Source organism: Protomyctophum bolini (assembly GCF_963924005.1).
Source record: "Protomyctophum bolini genome assembly, chromosome: 2".
NCBI lineage: Eukaryota > Metazoa > Chordata > Actinopteri > Myctophiformes > Myctophidae > Protomyctophum > Protomyctophum bolini.
Genome location: NC_137863.1, coordinates 28970480 through 28988120, shown reverse-complemented (window position 1 = coordinate 28988120; position 17641 = coordinate 28970480). Strand labels below are relative to the sequence as shown.

The window sequence follows — 17641 nt, the reverse complement described above, 5'->3', positions numbered from 1 at the left end:
ACGAACCACAACTACGTCCGTTGCATACATATTTTCTCATTTTCAACATTCATGTTAAGCTTGAAGGTTTGAGTTGCTCCATCTTGCCACAGCCTCATTTTAGTTTATCTGGTGCTATGTCAACATTAAGTCTCCCAAGGACATTTATGTGAAATGCTAATGGCTAGCTGCTATTTATTGCTGCTTCCCATAGTCTGGTTGATAGACCATGTTCAAAATTCGAATAGATGTTCATAGACATGTCAAATGTGCAGGAAAAATCCTAAATCAGTTGTGTGAGTCTGTGAGTATGCCAGTGCTCAATACCCATGTGCAATTTTAGATCGATTGGACAAACTATTGATGGATATACAGACTGACAGAGCTTCTCAATGTACAGACAAGAGCTTCTCAATGCACAGTAGGATTCGACTGAGCTAGAGATGGGCAGTGTTTGGTAAATGCTGTACTGTTTTACAGGGACTTCTCTTCCTGGAGATCCTTACTCACATTGGTGCTGTTCGTTCACACATCCAGCCAGTCAAATTGACAGAGGAGAGGAGTGTAATATATTCACTCTTTACTTTATTGCACAAAGTCATATAGGAATAATCATATACATACACTTTGTCTGATTTGTCAGCATGTTGCATCTATACATAAAATGCTTTAATAGTAACGATAGCATAATCACCCTAGATGATTGTGAAAGGGGCACACATAGCATCTTTAATGCTAGGGACGCTATTTTGGCTTCTTAATTGGCATTAATAAGGCATTGGCCACGCCTCCAGGTCTTGTCATAAGACCTGGTACTTAAGAAAGACAGGCAAAATAGGACCCATGCAGGTGTTTATAGGGAAATCTTCATAGGGGTGTTTGGTTTTATTTTAACAACAATCCTTAATGTTCCGCACACCAGCTTTGTTAAAAACACACAGTGGAAGTTACTGCTCTTTATGCTAAACATTGTGTTCTCTCATATTGCACTACATCAGATCTGGCAGGAGTCTTCACTACATTTTGGATACCATACCTACATTACCTTAGCCTTTCTTCATTACCTTAGCCTTTCTTCAAACATACCTGTACACTTAAAAATATATCATCCCAAAATCTATAACTTGCATTTTTCACACTCTTGAAATTGTCACACACATTATGATGCCTCACACCCCCATAAATATACACACTATTCAAAGAAAGTCATCAGAACAATAATGAAACATAAACTAGAATGTATGCCAGAATAACAGCTATTAAACGCATGTGTTACACAGTATGTAATGGTCCACATCAATATTGTTTACCCACATCCAAATGTATTGAAAACAGAATATAACAAGAAATATTATATTAGCAATAGTAATCCATGATATGAATATACTTTTAGTATGGACCCAAGTGAAAATGTTTGGAAATGTGTCTTCTTTTCCCCATGTATATCAGGAGTCATCTTGCGGTGGATCCTTCTTCATGTAGTGCCGCAGGTACTGGATAGCTGATATTGCACTCACATTTGCTAGCAGAGCTGTACAGTGTCAGTGAATGTTATTAACTTTAGAAGTCAACCACCTGTCATTAGGGATCACAATTGGCAAGCAGTGGAATAATTCATGCACGACTTTACATACCTGTTTTCCACGTATCTGCTGTCCGTGGATCAGAGGATGTCAGTACCCAAGAGGCCATGGCAATGCACACAAGACACATGTCGGATTGATTCAGTGTGGGAAAGAGGCCCCCGCGCTCTACAAGAGACATGCAAGTGCAGTTGCATAATAATGAGTGAATTTCAATTCAGTCTCGCTGTAACTAAATTTGTATTGAAGTAAATCTAATCATATATTATACAGCACTGTCTATGTTACAACTTAGAGACAGTACATAAACAAAGAGACTGCACTCACTTGATAAATAAACAGATGTCTGTATACTCTGCTCCTCTGGTGGCACTCTGAAAAGTTCAGATGTGACCCCTTTTTCGTTGAATATGGTGACTGCTTGTTTGCTGGGTGTATTGATAGACGCCATCTGGGCCTCGGCTGGAAATAACCAGGCACCGGACCTTCGGCACCAGCTCCTACCTGGGACGTGCTTTCTTCTCATGGAGAACAAGCATTTCCAAGTGCTGCTACACCCTCTTTTTTGGTTGAAAAGTAGCCCGTCTGTGCCTGCTGCAGATGATGCATCACTAGCCTGGATGTAGCGAGATACGACTCTGATGGGAGAACTGTCCTCTTCTTCCTCAGACTCGACATACGTGGCCTGTGGAAATAAAAGGTAATCTAATTCTGGGAATGTGAGATCTCTAGCAGCAAGGCGAGCGCAAGAGAAGATGGGGATGGGTTTTCTCTCCATACTTTGGGAATACTGGGAGGGAGGGAGTGTCATTTCAGATCCATAGTCGGAGAGGAAGGAGTCGTACGTCGTATTCAATGCCATGCTTTTTGAATCATAGACTGCTTCAGATCCAGAGTTGTTCTGTGGCCTGTCATCTGTGAAAAGGTATTCAAATATCTCTGGGAAAGTTATCCGGTAACTCTCGTCTAGTATATCACTGTTGGAGAGGAGAGGTGCGGGTGTTCTTGTACTTGCCATAGTACTGTCACTCACATTGCAAAATGTGTTCTCCTCCAAGGCCTGGCAAGTGCTGAGAAATAAGCTCTTATCTGGATTGTCAAGTACAGAAGACTCACCTTTCAACAAATCCTCTGTGTCAAGTTGGATGTGTATATCGTGCATACTTCTGCGTTTTGTCATCCCTCTTGTGCATGCAGGGTCAGGGGAGAGCAACTGATTGGAGTTGTGATTTTCAAAGCCTTGCCCTTTGAGCTGTTCAGCAGCAACAGACGTCTCCTTCCCAACGGGGACCATGTCCTCCTCATGTATCATGTTACCTGTCAATGAAGGTGAGTCTGTAGTCCTCTGGCTTTCTTGCTTCAGGTCCTCCTGAGGGTCAGGACTTGGGTTTCTACTGGCACCAATAAACTGCCAATATTCTTCCTCAAAATCCGACGAGACTGAAAACTCACAGCTTGAGCGATCTTGCTTGGAGTCATCAAGGTGTGTGAAGTAGCCAGAGTCGGCAGTGTCCGATGAATCCATTATAGACCCATCAGGTAGAAGATTTTGTGCATTGCGAGCCACATGTGTTTGAGCATCTGTAGAATCTGTTTCTTGAATAGTATTTGTTTCCCAGGGAGATGTGCTCCCGTTACTCCTAAGCTCTAAAATGTCTTTGATTGTCAACTTTTCCATTTCATCCCAAAAGGCAGACACAGCATACACGGGTCGAGTAGAGGTCAATGAATTGGTATACGTTTCAGGGCTTTCATCCATCGAGCAAGGTGTCACTGTTAGATCAGGGAGAGGAGGAAGTGGGCTACATCCATGTCCTACATCCAGGTGATCTCTGCTCAGGTCACCGGATGGTAAAGGGATCACATCTGTAAGGTCGGGTATCATCAAAGTCATGTGGGATGTTGAGCTGTGCTTGTCATTATCACATGTTGATTTGTCTTCTGGCATCATGTCAGGGCTGTGTTCAGTACATGGGATTATCACTGGGGTCACAACGTGAGCCTGGCCAACAGTTTTTTCATAACTTTGACTTTGTTGTGGTGGCACATGGCCTTGGGAGGGATATCCCTCCGGTGATGACTCAACACTAGCTGCGAGACTACTGGAACGCATGCTGACATATTTATTGTGCATATCACATGGAAACATTTCTGAGGCTTGTGCACTGCTAAAATTACCTGTGAACTCATGTAGGCCTACATCATTCTCTGCAGTCATAGATGGGGTATATTGCTGTGATAGCTGATAGTCTAGTAACAGATGTTGATTTTCCTCTGTAGATTCACTGGCTGAGAGATAGCTGTCAGAATCATAACTGGTTGTAGAGAAGAATTCGACACTATCTTCAAAATCCTCTGACTCCGTAGTCATTTCATGTGTAAACATGTCATGTAATGTGGGCATTGGGAGGTTTCCTGTGTTTTCTAAATGTACTTGTGCGAAGAATGTTTCACATTTGTTATTGTCCATGGTCAACTCTGTGATAATTGCCTCCTCAAAATGAGACATTTCCTGTTTATCCGAGACATCCTTTTCTTCATCCAAACTAGAGGTACTATACATGTGGGGTGATTCTGAACTTTGTCCACTGTGAATGTTCATGGGTAACTTTAAGCTTTGATATGACTGTGTGATGCCTCCCATGGCCGCCCCTCCTTCAGATTCATCATGGCAAGTGGGATTAAATGTGTTTTTAAGAAGTTTTTTTTTCCTGTATTTCTTTTTTACCAATTTGGTAGCAAATCTTTGCTGTTGCAAGGGAGGGTCATTCACAGTCACAAACCAACGCTCTTTCTCTTCTCTAAAGCCAGCACTTCTGTCTGCCTCACACTCAAATCCCTCTGTGCTTTCCAGCTTCTTTTTGTTGAACTCAACTGCTTGTTGGAGAGTGATCTGGTCAGATTCCTGAATGGATGTTGGGATACATGTCCTGATGTCTTCCTGCACTTCATCATCTGCTTTCTTCACATGCGTTGATACTGACACTGAAACATTATGGCATCTATCAGTGACTGGGCACAGAACACTTGTAGTTGTAGATGCACTTTGGTCTGCAAGAAAAACATCACTCGTTACGCTTTGCGCTTCTGTGATCTGGTCTGCAGCCTTGCTTAGATTTTTGTTTGTGGTGAGGGTGTTTTCTCCAGGACAGTGCACACATATGTCCCCATGCAACTCGAGATCATTTCTACATGCCACACTATTCCTTGTGGGAACATTGTCCTGTTCTTTGTTGTCACCTTGCTGTATTATTTCCGTGCAACTCTGATGAACCTCTTGCTTTGTATTGTCGGCGCAGTGATATTCTGCTGCTGTGGTTCGGACAGCACTGGGTTGAAATGCAACAGGTGTTGCAACGGTGCGCTGCTGTTCCTCATGCTGATCCGTTTCTAAGGCTGAATCCTCTGAATCACTTATGCTTGAGTTATCAAGGTCTGCAAGGGTCGGCTGCAGCAGACTGCAATCCTCACTCTGCTCACAGAAGCTTATCCAATCATACTCTGCAATGTGTATGCTGTGATCTAAGTCGTCCATTGTGACACCTCACGTGCTTTGTTATCTGAAAACAGGCAAACATCATTCATTATAGATCTGTTGAAGTTACAAAGCTATTAAATGCTGTCTTTTGGTTTGGTGAAGATGTTGTTACTTAATGAACGGAAAGAAATGTTGACCTCAAACAAACCATTGCAAAACAAATTCGGAGGGAAGTGGCAGCAACTTCCTAAGACCCTAAAATACACCATAGATAGACCCACAGTTAAAAAACAGATCATATGAGCCGGTATGAAATGTCCAGTGGTCTACTCTAGTGTCACTGCACAGCGTATCGTTTAACAAACAATGACACACTATAATTTGTCATCAGATTATTCGTGTTATAATACAGTAAATAAATGTTAATATTTTAAATATGAACAAGTCATTGTTGAATTACTGTATATAATTTGTTATAATAATAATAAATATTATGTTTAATTATATATTTCAGAGAGAGATGTACTTAGTAGTAGTAGTTAGGGTTGTTCTTTAACCTTGAAGGTAAGTTGTTAAAATAAAATGCTATACACTATATATCTACCTTATATCCATTGCTAGACATCAAGGGCAAGAGGATTGTATTGCTCTTTAGTTTAGGGCCTATTTGTAAGAATGAGGACCTACCTGTTGCAAGGACAAAGCCCCCTGGTTAAAGCTTTCAGTGCATTCTTCCTGCAGTGCAGGGGCATACTGCTGCGACGTCCCCGCTGTCCTTGCATGTGTCAGCCTGGGACCTAGCCATTCAACAGTTATAAATAGAGTAGCATGTCTACAGTCACATGTAGTTGCTGCTGGCACAAATGTCCTTGCCTCTCATCTAGAGGTGTAATATTTCCTTCCCTCAAAATAGAGGCCCTATCACGTTTGTCATACTGTAGGTACTAGGTATAGCTTAGTCTTATACTATAATTATATTGACATTATGTCATCTTTAGATATATTCATCATCTGCCTAGTTTACATAAATTACTCACTCACTGTATATAACATGTCATCAAAATATTTACATTAGTACAGAAGGGGGGAACACAATAGTTGTGGTTTCCTAGAATCTCCAAATTTAGACTGACTCCTCTCCTGTGGATTGAGGGTTTCCGTGGACTATGGCTGTGGGCCATTATTATAGTTGTTATTGGCATTCTTGTTGCCCGTGTTATCTGTGTCCCCTGTCTCTCAACCCAACCAGTCAAGCCAGATGGCTGCCCAGGATGGAGCCAGGTTCTGTTAGTAGCTTCTTCCCATCAAGGGATATAATATGTAAAAGTTGTCAAAATGTCAATTTTTTATGGACATTAGTGCTGCCATCTTCTTCCTTTTCTTAAAAACAGCAAATGATGGGAGTTTGTAAAAAGAGAGAAAAAAGAGAAGGGGAAAAACATGTTTTTAGACCTGTAAACCTGACGTGACAATAAGAAATTGAAGTTGTTAGAGTAATCTCAGCTCTGTATCAAGGTTTGATGGCAAGTAAAGAATTAAGGAGAAGTGGGAAGCTGGATTTGGATTACGGATGAGGACTGGCAGTGGTACAACATATGTAAAACACAGCTCTAGAATGTGGAGGGAATTCAGCGGGAAGAATATTACCAGATATTTCATAACTCCAAAGATTACAGCAAGAAGGCTATGGTACAAACCAGAACCTTCAGTTTGTGAGCAGTGGCTGAGCATTGTGGAGGAGATATTTGTAATGGAGAAACTAACTCATGCATTGAGACTACAAGAGGAACTATTAATTGATGGACATTCATAAATGGACTGGAATAAGTATTAAGTGTTTAATGTTCACAGTTCAAGTTTATTGGTCATTTAAAATACACACACCTTATACAATGTATTCAGGGTTTTCTTTTTTTTTTTACCAAAAGGGAGTGTTTGGCAGAAGCCTCAGCGTATAGTGCCATCCCTTTTAATATTCAAAATAGTTCACACACTGCAATTCTATCTGGAACCATGTGCAGCTAACAAGAACCTAAAGTCTCTTTGGAACCATTTTACATGTAAAGTAGGGTTAACATAGTATAAGCAGGGAATCGGGGGCTATGAGAAAGGTGCTTTATTTCTGTAAACAATACATAACATCTTCAGAATTTCAGGACAAAACTAGAATTAAAAGTAAAACATATATAGCTACAATACAGTATTTGTATAAAACTACAGTATATCTACGCATTTAGTTTTATGGATGGCTGTACAACAGCTAATGTAAAAAACAAAACAAAACTGCTTAGAATAACCAGATTCTCTTAACGGCTTTAACATCAGATTCTACTAATAAACTGAAGGTGGAAATCACCTTTTACAAAGCTTAATGTAGTGGAAATATAAAACAGGAACAGAAAATGGTAACACAAGACAAATAAATTAAATACAGGTAACCAACTTAGTTTAAAGATTGTTGGTAAAGGCCCCATAATGCAAATAAATTAACAAGTCAGTAATCACAGTTAACATGTCATTAAATGGTCACCATAGTAACAATTCCTAGCTGCATCTAAAGCCCAGTAATGACATACACTAAGAGCAGAAACATTTGGCAAAGATACGAGTGGTCAAGTAAATATTACATGGCTATGACAAACAAAAACAGTGTAAAAAAATATATCAAAGAATGTTAACTCAAGATTACGGTTCAAGTGCAGTCAAATAAAGTGCATTTTCATTTGGCAATTCCATGTGTCAGAACGATCAACTGGTTATCTAGATATTCTATATTGACCCCAAATTTGTATTTTAACATGTCTGCCCTTTAAGGAGGAAAAGAAAGGGGGAAAAAAAACAATTTTTGTTCTTTATGATGATACTGTACTACAAGAACAAGTTTAGGAATATGATGGCATGCTAGTGTTTGTTGTTCATTTTGTCAAGTAAAAAAATTAGTCTATGCATTCAGCTTGGAATAATGAAGTTAACTGGAGGATAATTTAAACAATATCTTTGTCTTTGTATTGGTATTTAAAGAGGCAATTTAAAATAGTCTGGAAAGCAACCTTAGTGATGTCCAATACAATTCCTCTCACTATAATTTCTCAAGTCCACCACAGTAAAACACACTTGTTCTTTAAATAATATTTCTGTTGTTCTGATTCTAACTCATAGATCAAAATGGAATTATGGAAATAAATATGTGCAAACAAATGCAATGCAGAAGATTACACCAATGATATGGAGCTGTCGCCAAAGATAAACTCAAATTAATGACACTGGCATCCACTTTCATTAGCATTACATTACAAACGGTGAACTTAATACTGTACATTACACTAGTGCAGGTTCTTGACAAGCTTCTGATTTAACGCAAACGACAAAAGCAGTCCACTGAGCAATGCACTTTTAAGCCTAATTGTTGCTTTGGTGAAAAGAATTGTCATCTGACATGTCGCCGCTTGACAAAAAATAATTTGATCTTCACACATCTGTCATCTTACAGCAACAAACAGACTAACTGTTTAACATAAAGGTGTGTCTAAGGCAGTCAGTGCAATATTGCATCTTGTGTTTCAGCAGGACATTAAAAATGAATACAGAAAGAGTGACGGCCACAATGGAGCAGATACTTAATGACAATTCCATTCCATCACCATTTAAATAAAATGCCATGTCTTTGCGCCACTGGCAGTCCTTCAAAATGCACATCTTTCCTGAGGCTTTCTTCCCTCGTAGCACCCACAGGCTGAAACACCACTACACATTATAGACTTTGCTGGTTGCTGTGGTGGGTATTGTGGCAGTACTCGCTGCAGAAGGCCGCTCCCTTCTGACATATCTTGGCTTCCTCACTTAAGAATAATTAAAAGAAAAACAGTATAACCGAGAGAAAGGATCATGATGAAACCAGATTGTACCCAATGTTGACTTTCTAAACACACCAGGGATCACATTTCTCTTCTTTAATTTTACTCATATTTGTTTGCAGACAACGTACAGACAATTACAGTAAAGAAGCATGTCTTTGGATGTGTGTGTATATATATATATATCTTCATATAGTTGGTCCTCTCTTCACTAATGTTCATTAAAATATGGCACTATTCTACTAGTCTACTCGTCTGTGTTTCAGTTCAGAAACCCACTTACATAATCAATGGGGAATCCAAGCTAATAGAAACGACAGGTTTTCCATTCTTGGAAAGTTAGCATACTATAATGGAAGCCATTGTTCTTGCGTTGATTAAAAAAAAATATATATATATTTTTTTAAATATTGTTTGAAAAAATAAACCTGCCTAACTGGTAGGCGGGTTTCTGAAGTGCCCACAGCCTTCCTTTGAGACAGACAGAGTAGAGGGGGGGTGAAAATGGGTGAAGTTGTCCTTTAAATACATTTTCAGGCAAGGATACCAATTTATCCAATCAGGAGTGAGAACTCATACAGGATACAGGATAAACAAGTGAAATTGGAAGTGATTACACAGACAGACACATTTGGAACTGAAACTATCTGTCTGAAAATGCATTTTCTGTTTATTAAAAAAAGATATAAAAGAAAATAGTATTATTACCTGAGGATGAGGGTATCATAACAGCCTATAGACAAAAAAAAGACATTACTCAGAACCTTCCCAAGTAAATTATTACGTGCGTACCTCGAAGACAGTGAAGTACAGTAAATTAATCAATCAAATATGGACATACATTTTCTGTTCTACATTTCCAAGTTATGGTTGGTTAGGAAAAGCATGACAAATTACTTACCGTTTCACTTGGCTGGAATATGAAGGCTGTGAAAATACATGAAAAACAAGAAAACACTGTTCATATAAGAGGCAGTTCATTATCTTTACTTTTTGTTTATTTAGACAAGTGCTCATATTAACAAACATTACATGACAACTAAAGTGCAATGTAAATACACCAGATTTAGCAAAGATGCAACTTTTGTTCCACAGTCCCTGGCTACAAGGGACTGCAAAGTGTTACCACTTCATTAAACAAGACCTCCCTATATTCTCATTGTATGACCTGTGTATCACATACCCTTGTTACGGCGGTAGAAGATGCCTGGAAGTCTGTTTGAGCGTTTGAGGTAGAAAAAGGAGGCAACAGATAGAATCAGGAAAAGACTGATCATCAGAGTACCAAGAAGGAGAGAAGCCGCCACACCTGGTCCTCCTGATCGAAGACACAATAATAGAACATGAGACAACGGCGATGGGTGTCCTCCAGATTTCATTGCCCTCCCACCTTTAATCTTGCAGCTGTTTTTTTCCCCTCCTTTTTCTTCTCAGGAAGCATTTTAAGTTCACTCCCCGACCAATATACTATTGCTTTTACACCTAATTTTGTGCAGATCAGATTAGCTACAAAACTGAGATTGCCCAATCTATTTGATGGTTTTCAATCTGGGAACACATTCAGAATTGAATCTGTTTTGGGAGATTATGCCGTTTGCAGATGCAAGAGGCAGAGGAGATGATAGCAGGAATGACATAGGCCAAGTTATTGTGGAACATCTTGCTTCCATTATGGCACGAGGGACCCCCCAAAGACTTCCCCTCAAACATTGTTGGGCAGTTTCATCTCAACCGCAATAGAAGCTAAAGCCTGGAAAACAAATGCCAAAAGTGGCTAATCATAAGTAGTAGCTACCTTTCCAGCCAACGGAACTTCCTGTAGACTTGTAATTCTGGTTAGAAGTTAACTTTGCATTCTGCACAGACCAATGGATCCATATGACATATCAAGTTATGTTATATGTCATGTTATAATTTTCAGTTCCTTACCAATTTTAGGAATGACAGTTGTTACAGTAGTATGATTTTTTCTCTCCACTGTGTAATCTAGTGAACACACAAAAGTGACAAATCAGAAACATGAAGTAATGTAATATGCAAGCATTGTAGACACCAATGGCAAATAGAATGGCAACCCCAAATGCTTACTGTAGCTGCAGGCTGTCAAATTCTCCATGTCCACAGCTGCTGAATCACAATGTATGCAAACAGTGTTGCTGTTCTCCAGGACACGCAAATAGCATCCTGAATAAATGAAAACAAGCATATAACCCGCTTAACTTGTCCACACATATGACTCTGAACTCGAGTATCTGTTGTTATTATCTGTTTAGTGATCCATATCTTTCCAACCTTTTAATGTAGGGCAGATTACCTGGTTCACAGTGAGTGACATTTGAACATGAACTGTTCACTCTCTGTTTCTCGCCACAGCATTCTATAGAATTTTGATGAAGAGCCTATGAACAGAAGATGATGAAATCATTAACTAATTACTTAGAACCCATATGATCCATATCTCATATACCCAGCTTGATCTCCACCTCATGAGGAGATAAAGCCTGCAACGTAACTACTGCTAAAAGTGTTTAACCAGAAGTACAAGTCTGTCTTCTGTCCATTATCTCTCTCTCAACTACTTGAATGTACTCTTGATCAGTCATGTGTACATTGTATGATATTTATTTATTGTTTATTATTTTGGTATCCACGTGTTGGCACAGGAAATACAATGTACTTTAAATTGTGTCTGAATAACCCTGTAAGGGATATGGGCTGTGAAAGGCAGCCAGACTAAAATAAGACAGAAATAAAATCAATAATTAATTCATAAAATGTTGTCCAGCTGGAACTTCCTGTAGCCCTGTACACATTTGGCAGTCAAGTATAGTTCTGGTTGTATTAAACGATATGTTAAACTCACATTGCAGCTGTACAGAATTATAAAATCTTTAATTGTCCTCTATTTGCAATGTGTTTGTTTCATGAAAGTCCACCGTAGACATGTTATGACTTATGAGCTACTTCAATTCTGTGCAGTTTGGAAGCGCTCGTTTTAAACAACATCCTGCTGCCTCCTACATTATGTGCAATTTAGAACTGCAGATGGTACGCAGGGCCGTTGATTGATTTCCAAAGAGCGCACCCAAACCCCAAAAAAGGATCACCTGCACTAACGAACACATTGCGGATAGAGGATAATTCAAGCTTTCCATACAGTTACATTATTGCAGTTTAAGTTCGTTTAATACAATCAGATAGGACTTTTCTGTTTGGATGTATGGGCTGTTAATGGCTGGTGTTTATGTGGCTAGGCAATAAGTAACATTCCATACCTTAGTTACAGGTGTCTCAGGTCTGATAAGAATCACAGTTGCTGCCAAGATCATAAGGAATGACAGAGCCATAATGGAACCTTAGGAAATCAAAGACATTCTAATTACTGTAAACTCTCACAAGATAGCAACAAAGAGAGGCTGCATAGTATCTCAGTTGATACACTATGAAATTCAAATTAGTACACAAAACACTTTTGCCTGGAAATGAGAGATCGGTCATGATCAAATTGATTCTCACTGGATATAGGTAGGTGGACAATGTTGCATAGTGCATACTGTATTGATGTTAATGTTTTTGCATAGTACTGTATATTTGTATGTCATTAAATGTACAGATTAATTGCATATGAAGGACCCCAATGGAAACATGCCTATAGTGCTTCCTTGGGTTGTAAATCCTCTTGGCAGACCTTGTATTGAACTGTATTTTCCTGTGCCCTTTTCTGCAAAATCAGTATTCAATCAATCAAAAAAGAAGAAAACAAAACAACTGATGACATAACAACTTCATTAGCTCTATCAAAAGCTGGAATGCACATGAGTTCAGTAATATAATATAGCATTAACGTTAATCGTGTTATGTCATTCACAAGTACTGGCTGTTGCTATAATGCCAGTGAACCATAAATGTAACTTACCAGCAGTAATTCACCAAACTTTGTCTCGACAGCACACGCACAAACAATACATGAGGTGTGGTTGTGTGTATGTGTAATGTCAGACTGTAATCTGCTGATAGCTGGCTGCTGTCTGTCTGTCAGCTGAGCTCTGTCAAACACTGTGCTGACTGCAGAAAACTGCTTGAAGCCTCATTTATGCTTCGTGGCGCAACGGTGTCGCGCGCCATCAATATCAGACCTACAAGCTCACAGCGCGTCGAATCCTCGACGCTCTGTGAGCTTGGATGTCTGCTATTTCCTGGCGCGCGACACAGTCGTACGACGACGTCGCTGCTTGTTGTCGTTCCTCTGCTTCTTGTCGTTTTGCGGCGGGTTGCGACTGTTACTTTGTGCATTACTGCCAACTACTGGACGTATTTAGGACCTTTACGGTGTTATATTTATGTACTGTGAGTAGTAGTACGTGAGTCCCTGACCCTATTCAATCATTACAGTCTTATGCTGTTGCATCGCGATAGCTTTATCTGTTCTTTTTTGCAAGCAAGCCCTGACGTGACGTCACAAAGTCTCGCTCTAGCCGGGATCAGATATACTCTGATCAGATGGCTCTGACTGGGCGGGATAATTGAACTTTCAAGCCTGCAATTAATTTATTTCCCTGTTTCATAACAGCGTTTTCTCTCATCGTCTGAAATTACACCGAATTACACACGTGAGTCGTTTTAAAGATGGAACAGAATTAAAAAATACGTCGAATTGTTTATGTGCATAATAATTAAGCTTTTATTGAAACTAAACTTGAAATTAGATACACAAATATAGAGATACAGCTAGCTTACTGAACCTAAGTGCTAGCTGTTAAGTTCGAAAACTGGGTAAATTATACAACCAGTCGACGAGCTAATGTTTTATTTATGTTGATAGGTAATTGCAATGAATCCGAACGTGTGGAACATCAAAGAGATCTTGAGCATCCCAGCTAGGTAAACATTTATCAATAGAGTTTCATGTTATATTTGTCAACACTGTCTGTGTCTCATGTCAGATGAGTAAAGCATGGGACCATAGGCTAGTGTGTTTCACTAATGTGTGACTATACTAGTAAGCTATGTCTTAACTTAAACTTAATTAAGTGGTACCACTTTGTCTGAATAAATGTTGCTCTACAGTCTACAACAGTCTCAACATTAATTTCTGTGTGTGTGTGTGTGTGTGTGTGGTATTTACCCAATCTACTGTGTGAGTGTGACTAAAAACATCAACAGGAATGCATCCAGCAGTGGCTATTCCAGTTCAACAGACTCACAGTTTATGTTGGGGTCCCAGGAGACTATCTTTTCCAGGAATTCCCAGCATTCCCAGCAAAGCTCAGAGGTACTGGAGTACAGTATAGGTGCAGGTGTATAGGTTTGATTGATGTGATACTTGTGAAAGAGGACCTATTACATGTGCTTTTGTCATCTTATAAATTGTAGAGACTGTAGTATGGGGATTGAACTGTGAGAATAGCCTAAAGTATACAAATTCATTCCGGAGGCTTCCTTTTTATGCCTTTGATCCATTTACAGAGACCAAATGGTTTCAATCAAACATTTCCCTTATAAATAAAGTGTTACAAGGAGACAAAAATGAATTGGCATGTGAAATTATTATCTTCTATTATAAAACAATTGCCCTTTTAAAACAAAGAAATTTAACAAAACTAATACAACAGCCAATTAGCCAGCACATACATTTTAGTAGTAGTCATTGTCATGGTACAAAGTTTTACCTGTGCTCCGTAAACATCTGTGTCAATTCCATTATGTGTTGTTGTTTAGGGAAGTGACCCTAAATTTTTGAATAATTACCACACTAAACCACTCCTGTTCGGAATTGATGGTAAAGACTTGCATAGCAGGGCTAGTGGTGTCCTCGATAAGTTTGAAGAGGACAAGAGAAGGGCAAAAGAAAAAAGAGAAAGGTACTTTTTTAAATATTTCTGATTTTATTATCTTTTTTTTCCCAGTTTGGTTTTAATTTACTTGTTTGAAAAATACTCAGCACTCTGATTTTGTTCTTGTTTTATCAGTGAACTTTTAGCCAAGGAACGTCTTCATTTACGCGAAACACTCAATCATGTGAGTTATGAAAATAATACATTTTACACAGTTCAATTTTTTTTTATAATTCAGATGTAAAGAGAAGTTGCTGATTTATTTTCAGATGCAACATGCAGTCAATGACACAGAGAAGAATACTGCTGCATGCAAAACATTCTTAGAGGGATTTGACAGCTTTGCAACACTATGTAAGTTTTCTCCTGATTCCTACAGTATCATGTTTGTTTTTTGTCAGTATAACACCATGCTGTTTTTTGAATGGTTGAACCCTGTTAATACCTGTGTAGGCTTAGGTTATACAAATACTAAATACATTATAGTTTCCCAGGACCAGTAGATGGAGCCATTTACCTGTATTACCTGCTTGTAAACATTATTTAACTTTGTAATCTTTGTTATATACTTTCTTATTATATCGATTGATTTTGAAACAGTTGACTTCGGAGATGTGGGTCGAAATAAATGGGATCCTGAAATGTGTGTAAATAAATATGTATGTTTTACTATTCATTCTTTTATTCATTTTTATCACAGTGCATAAAAATCTCTCCGGCCTTCACAATAGCATTACACAGCAGTTTGAGAAAATGTTGAGTCAAATGAGTTCACAAAAACAGCTCCTGACAGAAATAGAAGAGAATGTGCTCAAGGTAATTAGTATGTAGCTTATGAAGTACGGCAACACTGATTTGTGGTTTAATGGCTAAAACGTTTATGATTAATGACTACCATATAATGTATGAGTATTTCTTATTATTTGCTTTAGACTGGAGTGGCCTCCACAGAACTGTGCTCCCGTGTGAAAGGCTTGGAGAGGAATATGGAAGTCCTGACACATGAGCACAGAAGAGAACAGAACATGCTTGAAAAGGCTGTGACCCTCCTTAACACCTTAGTCTCAAAGCATTCTACAAAGCCCATCCCTGTGAGAGTAACAGACAGCGCAATCCAGACATCTCCAGGACTGACAGTCAACACGATCCAGACATCACCAGGGCTGACAGTCAACACGATCCAGGCATCACCAGGGCTGACAGTCAACACAATCCAGACATCACCAGGGTTGACAGTCAACACGATCCAGACATCACCAGGGCTGACAGTCAACACGATCCAGACATCACCAGGGCTGACAGTCAACACGATCCAGGCATCACCAGGGCTGACAGTCAACACAATCCAGACATCACCGGGGCTGACAGTCAACACAATCCAGACATCACCGGGGCTGACAGTCAACACAATCCAGACATCACCAGGGCTGACAGACAGCATGATCCAGACATCACCAGAGCTGTCACAAACACTCTTCAATCAAGAGAAGAAGTGCCTATACGAGGACAAACGGCTTCCACTCTGCCAGATTCCATCCCAGAATCAGGGCAGCTGCATCAAAGTAAGACCTACTGCTCAGCGTCGTAAGATAAACAAGAGAAGACCGCTGATGCCACCAAGGAGGAAGGGGACTATCTTATATAAAAACAGCCAGACTTCCACTTACAACATTAATCCACAAGGTGTTTCTTTGCCTCATGATCCAAAGAGTTTAGACAGTATCCAACCAGACCCTCAGTCAAAAAGTGTAGTGGGCCTTGAGCCAGAACCTCGTTCTGAGAGTTTAATTAACATCAAACCAGCCCCCCAGTCAAAGTCACACCAACAGAGCGGGGAAACCAGATCCAACATAGGCAAAGGACGTTTCAAAACTCCATTTAACATTTGGTCTCAGGAGAGTGCCAGCAGTCCTTCAGTCTTGTACAAGTTACCAGCTGAGACCAAGTCAGGGATCTCAGAGAAACCCAAAGGCTTGTGGCAGTTGTTTGATCCCTCTGACCCATTCAGTGGAGAGGACTAAACTGTTTATATTTTTGTACAAGTTGATTGACATAGGGCCGATTCATACTCCTATTTTACAGCTGTTTCGGCACTGTAGTGCCGAAATGATTTTGGCTCGTCAGAGATTTTCAGTAGCACCGAAGAGCCGACTTTAGGACGGTACCCTCCCCCCCGAACCTCAAATGACGTCACATTGTAGGCTCTACAGCACCGAACCGACTTTTCTTCGGCTCTAAAATAAGAGTATGAATCGGCCCATATTGTTATGTTTAGTCTAGTGTTATGTTTAAGATGCAAAAAGAGTGGAGATGTAATTGACCTATGTCAATACCCATTATTGGCATAACTGACTTTTCTTTTTACTTCCAAAACTTGTAACACAAAAATAGATTTGATACACTAAGCCGCTGTACTGATACATTTAATGTATTCAATGTTTAGACTATTAACCTGATCTGCAATATGTTTAGTCTAAATGTTAACCTTCACACATTAAAAGGTTAATTGACCCCAATGGATTTGATTGATTGGATCAATCCCAGTCGAGTGTTATACTCTGACAACATAAGTTGAGCTTTCTATAGGCTGTTCTGTCCATTCAAAGACATTGTGTGCTGTGTTCCTTCACGTGTGATCATTTCCACATGTCACCGGTTTAAGTTGTAAAATATGACAATTTTTGTTTGCCTTTTTGCAATATTGGGTTGTTTTCCTTTTCTTTATTGGACTGCAGGTGCTGGCCTAGAATTGTCAATGTCCTGACAATCTGACCGACAGTCTCCATTGTTGAAACAAGTACATCCACATCACTTCCTCAAAACGGTCAGTGATGTTCTGGGACCCCTATGTTGGGCTGAAATGGGCTATCCTATCTTCTAACAAAAGCCAAAAATGGTTCAGTGCATGTAATT

The 17641-nt window shown here is 39.4% G+C and overlaps 4 protein-coding genes across 9 annotated transcripts in view; 2 read left to right on the top strand and 2 right to left on the bottom strand.

Moving 5' to 3' along the window:
* The window catches only part of eno1b (enolase 1b, (alpha)), a 185590-nt gene that overhangs the window by 35638 nt on the left and 132311 nt on the right, over positions 1–17641 (top strand). The gene's annotated exons all lie outside the window — the stretch shown is intronic.
* perm1b (PPARGC1 and ESRR induced regulator, muscle 1b) lies at positions 111–5843 on the bottom strand. Of its 4 annotated transcripts, XM_080791390.1 has the most exons (5): positions 5728–5802; positions 5249–5295; positions 1890–5122; positions 1614–1730; positions 111–1510 (listed from the first exon to the last, which is right to left on the bottom strand). In XM_080791390.1, the coding sequence occupies exons 3-5, from the start codon at positions 5095–5097 to the stop codon at positions 1425–1427; spliced, it is 3411 nt and encodes a 1136-aa protein (XP_080647516.1). In that variant the 5' UTR covers positions 5098–5122; positions 5249–5295; positions 5728–5802; the 3' UTR covers positions 111–1424. The 4 variants fall into 4 exon arrangements, with proteins under 4 accessions (XP_080647516.1, XP_080647515.1, XP_080647517.1 ...); XM_080791389.1 differs by lacking the exon at positions 5249–5295 and having other exon boundaries at positions 5728–5843; XM_080791391.1 differs by lacking the exon at positions 5249–5295 and having other exon boundaries at positions 5645–5759.
* On the bottom strand, positions 7142–12943 carry cUnh1orf159 (chromosome Un C1orf159 homolog). 2 transcript variants are annotated; one of them, XM_080781519.1, is made up of 10 exons: positions 12811–12943; positions 12544–12615; positions 12170–12249; positions 11209–11293; positions 10983–11078; positions 10824–10880; positions 10078–10212; positions 9796–9821; positions 9603–9627; positions 7142–8879 (listed from the first exon to the last, which is right to left on the bottom strand). In XM_080781519.1, exons 3-10 carry the CDS (start codon positions 12239–12241, stop codon positions 8785–8787), a joined length of 591 nt encoding a protein of 196 aa, XP_080637645.1. In that variant the 5' UTR covers positions 12242–12249; positions 12544–12615; positions 12811–12943; the 3' UTR covers positions 7142–8784. The 2 variants fall into 2 exon arrangements, with proteins under 2 accessions (XP_080637645.1, XP_080637646.1); XM_080781520.1 differs by lacking the exon at positions 12544–12615.
* Positions 13471–17541, top strand: ccdc36 (coiled-coil domain containing 36). Of its 2 annotated transcripts, XM_080787083.1 has the most exons (8): positions 13471–13504; positions 13717–13775; positions 14058–14166; positions 14613–14755; positions 14864–14912; positions 14998–15082; positions 15429–15544; positions 15661–17541. In XM_080787083.1, exons 2-8 carry the CDS (start codon positions 13726–13728, stop codon positions 16747–16749), a joined length of 1641 nt encoding a protein of 546 aa, XP_080643209.1. In that variant the 5' UTR covers positions 13471–13504; positions 13717–13725; the 3' UTR covers positions 16750–17541. The 2 variants fall into 2 exon arrangements, with proteins under 2 accessions (XP_080643209.1, XP_080643210.1); XM_080787084.1 differs by lacking the exons at positions 13471–13504; positions 13717–13775 and adding an exon at positions 13784–13893.